The 14,839-nt window shown below is 48.8% G+C and overlaps 1 protein-coding gene across 1 annotated transcript in view; it reads right to left on the bottom strand.

Annotated features, from left to right (window-relative positions):
* The window catches only part of E2F3 (E2F transcription factor 3), a 60,404-nt gene extending 47,885 nt beyond the window's left edge, over positions 1–12,519 (bottom strand). The window contains exon 1 of the mRNA XM_038771401.1: positions 12,467–12,519. Within this exon, the coding sequence (XP_038627329.1) occupies positions 12,467–12,484 (18 nt within the window). The 5' untranslated portion in view covers positions 12,485–12,519. The remainder of the gene's footprint in view (positions 1–12,466) is intronic.
* Between the last annotated feature and the right edge of the window lie 2,320 nt (positions 12,520–14,839).

The raw sequence follows: 14,839 nt of genomic DNA, 5'->3' as shown, positions 1-14,839 counted from the left end.
AGTCTTCCCCTTTGGATAATCCCTTGGGAATTTGGTAACGAGGAACCTTGAAGAGCCTAAAACAGTGCCCTGCCGCAGTGAGGACTCAATAAAAACCATTGATTGAAAAACCCATCAGTTTGATTACACTGAAAGGCGTGTTTGGAATAACTAATCATCAATCGTATTTACTGAGCGCTTACTGTGTGCAGAGCACACTAATGAACCTCCCGAAGTCCCTAAATCCACTTTAAAATTAAATTTAATTAATTAATTTAAATTAAAATTTAAAATTTCTGTGTGTGGAATGTAGGAGTGGGAAGGCATTACTTGCTTGTTCTTTACTTTTCCAAAGCCTTGGTACAATGCATTACTTTTTCAAAGTGGGTGCAAAAGAGTCTTGATTTCCCATTTTGGGGGCTTGCCCCACGCTACTGAGAGAACACTGAAAAGGTACTGAAAGTGCCATTTACAGCAACTTTTCACGAAGAGAGAGAAACCATTAAAGAAGCAGCCTTACCTACGTCTATACTATCTCAGTAATTCTGGCCTTTGAATGGACCAAGCGGCCGGGGAAACTACCTTCCCGGTATTATCACTGTTTTTATTAGTAGTAATAGTAGTAGTCTGATAGAGGATGAAAAATCAAGTCGGTCACACTGGATAGAGTTCTGTTTTAAAAAGCCAAAACATCAGAACGGGCAGAAAGACTTCCCTGACGGAGAAACTTTTTAAGTTTCATCAGTTCTGCCCATAAAGGTACCCTTTTAAACGATGTCAAGTGTAAATCACTGAAGACGATGTCTCTCGGAGATAAATGGCTCTTCCCATTTACCCGTGACAAGTTTCCCGCTCCCCCAATGTTATGGAATAGGAAAGGCTGAGAGAGCCTCCACTGGAAACTCAGACGGGGTGGGAAAATGAAAAAGCCTTTACATTTCTGTAAAAAAAAATAGTATTTATCAAACGCCTATGGTATAGAATACAGAGCGTACAAGAGAATTAAAATTTTCTGTAAAAAAAATAGTATTTATCCAACACCTATGGCATGCAGAGCACTGTACTAGATTACAGAGCGTACAAGACAAAAAAGACAAGATCCGTGCCCTTAAAAGCTTTAAATTCTGAGGATGGAGAGACAGTCGTTGAAATAACTGATGGTGGGGGGAAAAGAGAAATGGCTTGATATTTGAGTCCCTAAATAATAAGTGAAGCTCATACATATTTATTAATCTATTTATTTATTTTACTTGTACATATCTATTTATTTTATTTTGTTAATATGTTTGGTTTTGTTCTCTGTCTCCCCCTTCTAGGCTGTGAGCCCACTGTTGGGTAGGGACTGTCGCTATATGTTGCCAACTTGGACTTCCCAAGCGCTTAGTCCAGTGCTCCGCACACAGTAAGCGCTCAATAAATACGATTGATTGACTGATTGATATGAACAATACAGACCAGATCACTCTCCAGAAAAATCCCAACCTGTTACAAATCCTTAGAAGGCTTCTCCTTTCAGATTGGAGACAGCATCAAAGCTGTCACGTCCCCGGGGAAATAAATGATGAGTAACTGGCAAATTTCTTTCTACGAAGAAAGCTTAAAAAAAAAAAAAAAAAAGAAAGAATTAACTGACACTTTCATGACATTGAGGTGTAGTCATTCCTTCCATTTTTATTCCCTATCGTCCTTCCCGTTCGCTTTGCATCTCAGTAGCAGGTGAAGAATTACTCATTTCGGAAGTTTCGGCCACACGCCGCTTCTTCAGGTGGGGGAAGGGGGTTGGAACCACGTCGACTGAAAAAGCGGTGGTTTCCTTCTCGCTCCCGTAAAACGAGATCCGCTGCCGGTTTATACAATCAATCAGTCGTATTTATTGAGCGCTTACTGTGTGCAGAGCACTGGACTAAGCGCAGTATCGTTTCTTGATCCTGGAGATTTGCTCCTAAAAGAGTTCCCCGGGTGGGCTCGACCCACCGTTTTAAAATTCCCCCCTCGCGTACGTTTTCACGGTCACGCTGCCCGTTGGGCAAATTTTTAAGAACATTTTCACTCTTGCGAGAACGGGACGTTCACCGCGAATTGGTGCCTCGGAGAGGTGGAGAGAAACGAAAACGCGGATATCTTCCCTCGCCCCATATTTTTCCCCCCTCAATTCACGCTACCGACTCCATCCGCGTCCTTCGCTCTCTAGACCGTAAACTCACTGTGGGCAGGAAACGCGTCGGCTGATTCTGTTGTATCACGCTCTCCCAAGCGTTTAGTACAGTGCTCTGCACATAGTAAGCGCTCAATCAATACGCTTGATTGACTGAAAGCCAACGCTGGCCCAACTGTCCAGTGCCTGGAAGAAATCAGAACCAGCCTGAGCGCCGGGGAGTTGAAGTGACGCTTAATACGCCCTGCCTCTCCTTTTTTATTTTTTTCTTAGGTCGTAGAGGAATCAATCTACGGAATTCAGAAAGTAATAGTACTGGTATTTATTGAGCACCCAACAGATGCAATCAATCAATAGTATTTGAGCGCTTGGGAGAGTACAATGCATCAGAGTTGACCTTTTCCACAAGGCTGCAGATATAATCAATACCCTGAGCCACACGCTAAGAAGAGAAGCGCAATCCATCGATCATTTACTGAGCGCTTACATCATCAATCGTATTTATTGAGCGCCTGCTATGTGCAGAACACTGTACTAAGCGCTTACAGTGTGCCGGGCACTGCTCTGAGCGCTTGGGAGCGTGTGACACAACAGTATAACAGCACGTTATCTCCCTGCCCACAAGGAGCTTACACTCTAAAGGGAGAGACGGACAAAAATACTTGTAGAGAAAATTCATTCAGTCAGTCAATCGTATTTATTGAGCGCTCACTGGGTGCACAGCACCGTAATAATAATAATAATAATGGCATTTGTTAAGCGCTTACTATGTGCAAAGCACTGTTCAAAGCGCTGGGGGGGATACAAGGTGATCAGGTTGTCCCACGGGGGGCTCACAGTTTTAATCCCCATTTTCCAGATGAGGAAGAATTTGAAAAGTCCCTGGAAGTCTTAGACAGGACAGATTTTATTTTACTTTGTGAATATCATCATCAAGCGCATTTATTGAGCGCTTACTGTGTGCAGAGCACTGTACTAAGCGCTTGGGAAGTACAAATTGGCAACATATGTTTGGTTTTGTTCTCTGTTTCCCCCTTCAAGACTGTGAGCCCGCTGCTGGGTAGGGACCATCTCTATACGTTGCCAACTTGGACTTCCCAAGCGCTTAGTACAGTACTCTGCACACAGTAAGCGCTCAATAAATACGACTGAATGAATGAATTTCTAGCTAGAATTTTTTAAAAGCGCCTGCAAGGGTCACTTAGAGGGAGGCCTAAGAATCTCTGAAAGTACTTGAAGGGACTTGCGTCTTTTTGAAATGGGCTAACCGTATGGATGGCAGGGACCAAAACAGTCCTTTCTCCTGGAGGGACAGTCCTACGTTACTTGAGCGCCTAGAACAGTGCTTTGCACAGAGTAAGCGCTTAATAAATGCCATCATTATTATTATTTTTCAGGAAACAAAAGCAAAAATCAGTTCTCCTTCCCCAAACTTCCTTTCGAGGAGCTATCTTTCAGGAACGTCCAACCCAAAAATATTGCTGCCTAAGAGATTGGCTTTTCACAGGTTGTGGAGCGTGGCTCCGTGGAAAGAACACGGGCTTTGGAGTCAGAGGTCATGAGTTCGAATCCCGACTCTGCCAATTGTCAGCTGTGTGACTTGGGGCAAGTCACTTAACCTCTCTGTGCCTCAGTTACCTCATCTGTAAAATATGGATCAAAACTGTGAGCCCCCGTGGGACAACCTGATCACCTTGTAACCTCCCCAGTGCTTTGCACATAGTAAGCGCTTAATAAATGCCATTATTATTATTATTATCAAGTATCCCGCAAGGGGCTGATGTACAGGAAAAACTAAAATAACACCATTCCCACTGGCAAACACGGGTTCTTTGGCTCACACTAAAACACTTAAGTGTGCTTTGTTTCAGAAGATCAATCAATCGTATTTATTGAGCGCTTACTGTGTGCAGAGCACTGTACTAAGCGCTTGGGAAGTACAAGTTGGCAACATATGGAGACAGTCCCTACCCAACAGTGGGCTCACAGTCTAAAAGGGGGAGACAGAGAACAAAACCAAACATACTAACAAAATAAAAATAGAATAGATATGTACAAGTAAAATAAATAAATAAGATGGTTATAATGGTGTCTTTTGAACTAATTATGGTGGGGCTATTTGTAGTGCTTTAGTTTAGGAACCGTATTATATTAAACGTGCCATTTGGGGAGTTTTCGCAGCTGAAAATTCTCTCCAATCTCAAATTGAGCATTGCATACCTCTCAGCTATTGAGTACAGAACCGCAGGAACCGGCTTTTATTTTCTTATATTTTAAGAAGAAAACCCAGAAACACCACCACCTACGGTTCCCGCTGTCTAGGGCTGACGTTTCAAGCTGATAAAGGAGTCTCTCGCAAAGTATAATCAGGAGGTTCGCGGGGCCTAAATTAAACCACGCGCCCTCGTCTCGGGTGTTAAGTATCGAAAATGGACCACACCAAAGCACTGTGGCGCGGAAGCAATCCCGTTTTTTCCTCGTGAGAGACAAGGTGGTGGGAGAAATACTGTGGGGCTCTTTTCCACGAAATAACTTTGTGGTTCCGTCAAGAGTTCATTCATTCAATCGTATTTGTTGAGCGCTTACTGTGTACGGAGCACTGTACTAAGCGCTTGGGAAGGACAAGTTGGCAACATATAGAGACGGTCCCTACCCAACAAGGAGCTCACGGTCTAGAGGGGGAGACAGACATTCATACAAATAGATAAAACAATCAATTACAGATATATACAGATAGATACATGTGTGCTGTGAGGAGTCATTCATTCAATCGCATTTATTGAGCGCTTACTGTGTGCGGAGCACTGTACTAAGCGCTTGGGAAGGACAAGTTGGCAACATATAGAGATGGTCCCTACCCAACAAGGAGCTCACGGTCTAGAAGGGGAGACAGACATTAATACAAATAGATAAAACAATTACAGATCTATACAGATAGATACATGTGTGTTATGGGGAAGTTATTCATTCAGTCGTATTTATTCAGCGCTTACTGTGTGCGGAGCACTGTACTAAGTTCGCGATCCAGTAATGTTTCGCCAGCCAAAGTCAACGGGATTATACCCCGAACGTTAATTTTCTAATGCCGGATACTGCCAGTCACAGGGCCGGGGCAAGGTTTTGTTCATTTTAAAAATAATCAGGCTTTGTGATTAGCTGTGCGTTATTTATCACCATCATACAGGCAGATCAAATAGGGAGGCACACTGCCTGGGCATTATTAATCAGAATATTAATTTGCCCTAAATCGTGGTCAATCTATGGATAAATCTACCACACCAGTCTTCTTACTGATGTCCCCGTCTCTACCATTAGTTCAATCCCTCCTACGGCCTGCTAATAATAGTCATGAGCGGTATTCGTTAAGCACTTACTATGTGGTGGGGCACTGTACTAAGCGCTGGGATGGCGACAAGTACAGTGCTTAGTACAGTGCTCTGCACACAGTAAGCGCTCAATAAATACGATTGATGATGACAAGCAAATCGGGTTGGACCCCCGTCCCTGTCCCCCGTGGGGCTCGCGGTCCTAATCCCCATTTTCCAGATGAGGTCACTGAGGCACAGAGAAGTGAAGGGACTGGCCCCAAGGTGGCACAGCAGACAAGTGGCGGGGCTGGGATTAGAACCCGGGTCCTTCTGACTTCCAATCAATCAATCAATCGTATTTATTGAGCGCTTACTGTGTGCAGAGCACTGTACTAAGCGCTTGGGAAGTCCAAGTTGCCAACATCTAGAGACGGTCCCTACCCGACAGTGGGCTCACAGTCTAGAAGACTGGACTTCCAAGGTCCAGGCTGTAGCCACCATGAGAAGCAGCGTGGCTCAGTGGAAAGAGCCCGGGCTTTGGAGCCCGAGGTCACGGGTTCAAATCCCGGCTCCGCCAATGTCAGCTGGGTGACTTTGGGCAACTCACTTCACTTCTCTGGGCCTCAGTTGCCTCATCTGTCAAATGGCGATGAAGACTGTGAGCCCCCCGTGGGACAACCTGATCACCTTGTAACCTCCCCAGCGCTTAGAACAGTGCTTTGCACATAGTACACGCTTAATAAATGCCATTATTATTATTATTAGTCCACTCTGCTTCTCAACCACCTCCCTAAATCACCTTCACCTCATCGCTCCACTTCTCCAAAGCTTCCTTTTCCCTCTCCATCAAACGGAAACCCCTGACAATTGGATTTAAAAATTTCTCCCAGCAGGTTCCTTCTTACCTTCCCACTCTTTCTTCTCATTCCCTGACTAACCTCGATAATAATAATAATAATAATAATAATAATAATAATAATAATAGCATTTATTAAGCGCTTACTATGTGCCAAGCACCGTTCTAAGCGCCGGGGAGTTACAAGGTGATCAGGTTGTCACACAGGGGGCTCACAGTCTTAATCCCCATTTTGCAGATGAGGTAACTGAGGCCCAGAGAAGTGAAGTGACTTGCCCAAAGTCACACAGCTGACAACTGGCAGAGCTGGGATCTCCTAGGTAGGGTCACCCCTCTGCATTTCCCTCTCCATGTATTTATTCCACTGTTTTCATGTTTGTTTCTTTTCGTTGTCAACTGGGCATGTCTTCCCTCTCGTTCCGTAAGCTACGATCGTCACTCTCCCAGATTAGAGTCTGACACGGCCTGGCACGTAGTAAGCGCTTAAAAAAGTCCTTAAAATAAAAATTATCTTCTCCCAACCGTTCGAAAAGGGAGACTCTCATCTGGAGCGAGCGCCTGCAGCCAGGAGGTAGTACCCTGCCCAGAGGAAGTGCTCAATTCATTCATTCATTCGTATTTATTGAGCGCTTACTGTTTGCACAGCACTGTACTAAGCGCTTGGGAAGTCCAAGTTGGCAACATATAGAGACGGTCCCTACCCAACAGCGGGCTCACAGTCTAGAAGGGGGAGACAGAGAATCAATCAATCAATCAATCGTGTTTATTGAGCGCTTTCCCAGGAGGCTGACTCAACTTTCATTCATTCATACAAGTTGGCAACATATAGAGACGGTCCCTACCCAACAGTGGGCTTACAGTCTAGAAGACTGTGATATAAAATATAATATATTATATATAATTATACTATATATTTATATTACATATAAATATAATAGTATAAATGTTATTATAAAATCATCATCATCATCAATCGTATTTATTGAGCGCTTACTATGTGCAGAGCACTGTACTAAGCACTTGGGAAGTACAAATTGGCAACATATAGAGACAGTCTAAAAGGGGGCTCAGTCTAAAAGGGGGAGACAGAGAACAAAACCAAACATACTAACAAAATAAAATAAATAATAACGATAATGTTGGTATTTGTTAAGCGCTATGTCTCAAGCGCTGTTCTAAGTGCTGGGGGAGATACACAGGAATCAGGTTGTCCCACGTGGGGTTTACAGCTTTAATCCCCATTTTCCAGATGAGGGAACTGAGGCCCAGAGAAGTGAAGTGACTTGCCCGAAGTCACCCAGCTGACAAGTGGCGGAGTCGAAATTAGAACCCATGACCTTTGACTCCCAAGCCTGGGGTCTTTCCACTGAGCCACGCTGCTTCGCTGAGCCGATGACGGGGGGAAAAAATTGGGCTCGCAAACGTTTCCTTAACCCTGACTGAAGGAATCCCTCCACCCTCCCACCTCTTTGCTCCCGTCTTTCATTCCTTCATTCATTCAATCGTATTTATTGAGCGCTTACTGTGTGCAGAGCACTGTACTGAGCGCTTGGGAAGTCCAAGTTGGCAACATATAGAGACGGTCCCTACCCAACAGCGGGCTCACAGTCGAGAAGGGGGAGACAGACAACAAAACACGTGGACGGGTGTCAAGTTGTACAGTTATGGTTGTACTGTACTCCCATTCATTCATTCAATCGTATTTCTAGACTGTGAGCCCGCTGTTGGGTGGGGACCGTCTCTATATGTTGCCAACTTGTACTTCCCAAGCGCTTAGTACAGTGCTCTGCACACAGGAAGCGCTCAATAAATACGATTGAATGAATGAATGACTTTATTGAGCGCTTACTGTGTGCAGAGCACTGGACTAAGCGCTTGGGAAGTCCAAGTTGGCAACATATAGAGACGGTCCCTACCCAACAGTGGGCTCACTTCACTTCTCTGGGCCTCAGTCCCCTCATCTGTAAAATGGGGACGAAGACCGTGAGCCCCACGTGGGACAACCTGATCACCTCGTATCCCCCCCCAGCGTTTAGAACATGCTTTGCACATAGTAAGCACCTAATAATTACCATTATTATCTTCCAACTTGTACTTCCCAAGCGCTTAGTACAGTGCTCCGCACACAGTAAGCGCTCAATAAATACGAATGAATGAATTATTATTTCCACTGAGCCCCGCTGCCATGATTAGGAGAATTATGCCGTGCTGCCTCGGAGTGGGGAAGCGAGAGGTTTTCACAGACCCAAAAATAAGCTTCAAATGGGCGGTGCTCCACCACAGCTGTTTCTCAACCCCAAAATGATGATGATGATGGCATTTGTTAAGCGCTTACTATGTGCCAAGCACTGTTCTAAGCGCTGGGGGGGATACAAGGTGATCAGGTTGTCCCACCTGGGGCTCACGGTCTTCATCCCCATTTTACAGACGAGGGAACGGAGGCACAGAGAAGTTCAGTGACTTGCCCAGAGTCACGGAGCTGACAAGTTGTGATTCAGTGGAAAAGAGCCCGGGCTTTGGAGTCAGAGGTCGTGGGTTCAAATCCCGGCTCCGCCACTTGTCAGCTGTGTGACTTTGGGCCAGTCACTTCACTTCTCTGGGCCTCATCTGGAAAACGGGGATGAAGACTGTGAGCCCCACGTGGGACAACCTGATCACCATGTATCCCCCCCAGCACTTAGAACAGTGCTTTGTACATAGTAAGTGCTTAATAAATACCATTATTATTATTATTAAGTGGGAGAGGCGGGATTAGAACCCATGACCTCTGGCTCCCAAGCCCGGGCTCTTTCCACTGAGCCACGCAGCTTCTCTTAAATGTTCATTTTAAAAGATGAATACAAGATTCCCCAACACCCGGGGATGGCCACGACTCCTGGGAACTGGAGTGACAGTCCCCTGATTTAATGCTATCATTTGGAATAGGGTACAATTCCAAGCGGGATTCGATCCACGATCCCAAGGCAATGCCATGATGGGCTGGGGTGGGGGTGAAAAGTGGGGAGCAATTAAGGGTATCGGATGGGTAAGTAGGGTCACCAGACCAACGGACCAAATCACGGAGGCATGAGCCCCGGATTCCCGGCCCCCTACAATCTTCCCGGCCCCGTACAATCTTCCATAACCCAAGTCACAACCCACATTCCCAAAAGAGGGAAGTCAAGGGTCGAATGATGTGTATAATAGCTATAATTCTATTTATTCTGATGGGACTGACGCCTGTCTACATGTTTTGTCGTCCGTCTCCCCCTTCTAGCCCGTGAGTCCGTTGTTGGGCAGGGACCATCTCTAGATATTGCCAATTTGTACTTCCCAAGCGCTTAGTCCAGTGCTCCGCACACAATAAGTGCTCAAATTCATCATCATCAATAAATACGATTAAATGAATGAATGAATGAATAAGCAGCATGGCCTAGTGGAAAGAGCCCGGGCTTGCGAGTCAGAGGTTGTGGGTTCTAATCCCGACTCCACCACCGGTCAGCTGTGTGACTCTGGGCAAGTCACTTCACTGTGCCTCAGTTACCTCATCTGTAAAATGGGGGTGAAGGCTGTGAGCCCCACATGGGACAACCCGATTACCCTTTATTCTGATGGGACTGACGCCTGTCTACTTGTTTTGTTGTCTGTCTCCCCCTTCTATCAATCAATCAATCGTATTTATTGAGCGCTTACTGTGTGCAGAGCACTGTACTAAGCGCTTGGGAAGTACAAGTTGACTGTGACTTCTAGAATGTGAACTGGTTGTTGGCCTAGTAGAAAGAGCCCGGGCTTGCGAGTCAGAGGTTGTGGGTTCTAATCCTGACTCCGCCGCCGGTCAGCTGTGTGAGACTAGGCAAGTCACTTCACTTCTCTGTGCCTCAGTTAACTCATCTGTAAAATGGGGGTGAAGGCTGTGAGCCCCCACATGGGACAACCCAATTACTTTGTACTTCCCCCAGCGCTTAGAACAGTGCTTGGCACATAATAAGAAGCACTTAATACCATTATTATTATTATTATTACTACTACTACAAGTCAGATTTGAGACCCTGCAGCAGAACTATGGAGGGCTAAGGAGAAGCAGCATGGCCTAGTGGAAAGAGCCCGGGCTTGCGAGTCAGAGGTCATGGGTTCTAATTCCAGCTCTGCAACTCGTCAGCTGTGTGACTTTGGGGAAGCCACTTCACTTCTCTGGGCCTCAGTTCCCTCATCTGGAAAATGGGGGTGAAGGTTGTGAGCCCCACGTGGGACAACCTGATCACTTTGTACCTACCCCGTTGCTTAGAACAGTGCTTGGCACATAGTAAGCGCTCAACAAATACCATTATTATGGAGACTATGAGCCCCCTGGGGGACAACCTGATCACCTTGTAACCCCCCAGCGCTTAGAACAGTGCTTTGCGCGTAGTAAGCGATTAACAAATACCACTATTACGAAGATTGTGAGCCCCCTGTGGGACAGTCTGTTCATCTTGTAACCTCCCCAGTGCTTAGAACAGTGCTTTGCACATAATAAGCGCTTAATAAATGCCATCATTACTATTATTATTAGTAAGCGCTTAACAAATACCATTATTATGAAGACTATGAGCCCCCCATGGGACAACCTGATCACCTTGTAACCCCCCCAGCGCTTAGAACAGTGCTTGGCACATAGTAAGCGCTTAATAAATACCATCATTATTATTAGTAGTAGTAAGCGCTTAACAAATACCATTATTATGAAGACTATGAGCCCCCCGTGGGACAACCTGATCACCTTGTAACCCCCCCCCCAGTGCTTTGAACAGTGCTTTGCACATAGTAAGCGCTTAATAAATACCATCATTATTAGTAGCAGTAGTAAGCGCTTAACAAATACCATTATTATGAAGACTATGAGCCCCCCGTGGGACAACCTGATCACCTTGTAACCCCCCCCCAGTGCTTTGAACAGTGCTTTGCACATAGTAAGCGCTTAATAAATACCATCATTATTAGTAGCAGTAGTAAGTGCTTAACAAATACCCTTATTATGAAGACTATGAGCCCCCCGTGGGACAACCTGATCACCTTGTAACCCCCCCAGTGCTTTGAACAGTGCTTTGCACATAGTAAGCGCTTAATAAATACCATCATTATTATTAGTAGTAGTAAGCACTTAACAAATAGCATTATTATGAAGACTATGAACCCCCCGTGGGACAACCTGATCACCTTGTAACCCCCCCAGCGCTTAGAACAATGCTTGGCACATAGTAAGCGCTTAATAAATACCATCATTATTATTAGTATACCATTATTATGAAGACTATGAGCCCCCCGTGGGACAACCTGATCACCTTGTAACCCCCCCAGCGCTTAGAACAGTGCTTTGCACATAGTAAGCACTTAATAAATACCATCATTATTATTAGTAGTAGTAAGTGCTTAACAAATACCCTTATTATGAAGACTATGAGCCCCCCGTGGGACAACCTGATCACCTTGTAACCCCCCCAGCGCTTAGAACAGTGCTTTGCACATAGTAAGCGCTTAACAAATGCCATTATTATTATTATCATTACTATTACAGGTCAGATTTGAGCCCTTGCAGCAGCACTCTGGAGGGATAAACGACTACCACATGTCTAAGCCTGTCTGGGACAAGCTGGGGTTATATTTGTCGCTCATGAAAGAATGCCATCTTTTGCAGAGAAATCGAGATGCACAGCGGCACCCCCATCCAGGGCAGTTTCAGCACCCCACTTTTGGGGTCGGGTCCCCCCTTTCCAACCCCAGCCGGCTGCAAATCCGGGCGTCCTCCCTTGCAGGCCTCCCTCAGAAACACCCCCCAGGGGTTTCCAAAGCGCATTCCCTGGGGAACTCTTCCCAGTCCCCCAAAGGAAAATGAGGGAGAGGGGATATTTTTCCACCCCCCCCAAAAGAGGGGATGAGCGTATTGGGAGAGGTGGACGGGGAAAGAAAGGAAGAGGGGAGGAAAAAGAAAGTTTTTCATGCCAAAGTAAGGCAGGCCGGAGGGTTGTGCCCTGGAGGTGGCACAAGGGAGGAGATGCCCGGCTCATTGTTCGCCTCCCCGGTGCCCAGCGGGCCTGCGGCTTTGGCAGGAGGTCGGGGCCACATTTGGGCCGTTGCATTTTTCTTGCTTACTCATTTCCCTCCCCCTCCCCCCCGGTGCATGCATGCATGCATGCCTGCCTGCCTACTAACCTGCTGCTGCAAGGGCATTTCCGCAGGCCGGGTTGAGGAGCTGGGCTGGGCACCGGGGCAGGGGAGCACCGAGCAGGGGAGGAGCACCGGAGGAGGAAGGAAGTGGGTGTCCCCCCCCCCCCACTCCCCGCCCCCCCCGGGCCAGCCAGCCCCCTCCCAGTCAGGAGCCGGGCCTGGGCGCACGTGTGCCCAACGTCAGAGCCAGGGCAGGCCCCGCCCCGGGGTCAAGGGCAGGCCTGCTCCCCCCCATCTCCCCTCACCCTCTTTGGGGATCACTTCCGGCCCCCCAGGTGCCCACCCGGGGGGGCCTGGGGATGGTGGCCCTCCCCAAGTGCCCCCAGCAAGCTCCCACTTCGGGGGGGGCCCACCCCAAGCAGTCCCAGGAAACTCCCATCCCCACACCCATGGAGGGGGGCCTGGGGGTGGCCCACCCCAAGTTGGCCCAGAAAACTTCCAGTTTGGGGGGTTCACATCCATGGAGGGGGGGTCCACCCCAAGAAGTCCCAGAAAACTTCCAGTTTGGGGGGCCCACATCCATGGTGGGGGGTCCACCCCAAGAAGTCCCAGAAAACTTCCAGTTTGGGGGACCCACACCCATGGAGGGGGTCCTGAGGGTGGCCCACCCCAAGTTGTCCCAGAAAGCTTCCAGTTTGGGGGGGCCCACCCCAAGTACCCCCAGGAAGCTCCCAGTTTGGGGGGTTCACATCCATGGAGGGGGGTCCACCCCAAGAAGTCCCAGAAAACTTCCAGTTTGGGGGGCCCACATCCATGGTGGGGGGTCCACCCCAAGAAGTCCCAGAAAGCTTCCAGTTTGGGGGGGCCCACCCCAAATACCCCCAGGAAGCTCCCAGTTTGGGGGAGGCCCCCACCTGCCCTCATGGAGGGGGTCCTGGGGGTGGCCCACCCCAAGAAGTCCCAGAAAGCTTCCAGTTTAGGGGAGCCCCACACCCCATGGAGGGGGTCCTGAGCCAAACAGTCCCAGAAAGCTTCCAGCTTGGGGGGCCCACACCCCATGGAGGGGGCACTGGGGGAGGCCCATCCCAAGTGGCCCTAGAAAGCTTCCAGTTTGGGGGGGCCCACACCGCATTGTGGGGGTCCTGGGCCTAACAGTCCCAGAAAGCTTCCAGTTTAGGGGGGTCCCACACCCCACAGTGGGGGGCCTGGGCCTAATAGTCCCAGAAAGCTTCCTATTTGGGGGGGGGCCCCAAACCCCATGGAGGGGATCCTGGGCCTAATAGTTGCAGAAAGCTTCCAGTCTGGGGAGGCCCACACCTCATAGTGGGGGTCCTGGGCCTAACAGTCCCAGAAAGCTTCCTATTTGTGGGGGGCCCAAACCCCATGGAGGGAATCCTGGGCCTAACAGTTGCAGAAAGCTTCCAGTCTGGGGAGGCCCACCCCCCAGAGTGGGGGTCCTGGGCCTAACAGTCGCAGAAAGCTTCCAGTTTTGGGGGGGGGGGGGGGGCACACCCCAGAGTGGGGGTCCTGGGCCTAATGGTTGCAGAAAGCTTCCAGTCTGGGGGACCCCCACACCCCATAGTGGGGGTCCTGGGCCTAATAGTCCCAGAAAGCTTCCTATTTTGGGGGGGGCCCAAACCCCATGGAGGGGATCCTGGGCCTAACAGTTGCAGAAAGCTTCCAGTCAGGGGGACCTCCACACCCCATAGTGGGGGTCCTGGGCCTAATGGTTGCAGAAAGCTTCCACTCAGGGGGACCCCCACACCCCATAGTGGGGGTCCTGGGCCTAATAATTGCAGAAAGCTTCCAGTCTGGGGGACCCCCACACCCCATAGTGGGGGTCCTGGGCCTAATGGTTGCAGAAAGCTTCCACTCAGGGGGACCCCCACACCCCATAGGAGGGGTCCTGGGCCTAACAGTCGCAGAAAGCTTCCAGTCAGGGGGACCCCCACACCCCACAGTGGGGGTCCTGGGCCTAACAGTCGCAGAAAGCTTCCAGTCTGGGGGACCCCCACACCCCATAGTGGGGGTCCTGGGCCTAATGGTTGCAGAAAGCTTCCACTCAGGGGGACCCCCACACCCCATAGTGGGGGTCCTGGGCCTAACAGTCGCAGAAAGCTTCCAGTCAGGGGGACCCCCACACCCCACAGTGGGGGTCCTGGGCCTAACAGTCGCAGAAAGCTTCCAGTCTGGGGGACCCCCACACCCCATAGTGGGGGTCCTGGGCCTAATGGTTGCAAAAAGCTTCCACTCAGGGGGACCCCCACACCCCATAGTGGGGGTCCTGGGCCTAAAGGTTGCAGAAAGCTTCCACTCAGGGGGACCCCCACACCCCACAGTGGGGGTCCTGGGCCTAACAGTCGCAGAAAGCTTCCAGTCAGGGGGACCCCCACACCCCATAGTGGGGGTCCTGGGCCT

The sequence above is a fragment of the Tachyglossus aculeatus genome, chromosome X2 (assembly GCF_015852505.1).
Source record: "Tachyglossus aculeatus isolate mTacAcu1 chromosome X2, mTacAcu1.pri, whole genome shotgun sequence".
Classification (NCBI taxonomy): Eukaryota; Metazoa; Chordata; class Mammalia; order Monotremata; family Tachyglossidae; genus Tachyglossus; species Tachyglossus aculeatus.
The sequence above is the reverse complement of the archived record's forward strand: the minus strand, read 5'-3'. Positions and strand labels throughout refer to the sequence as shown.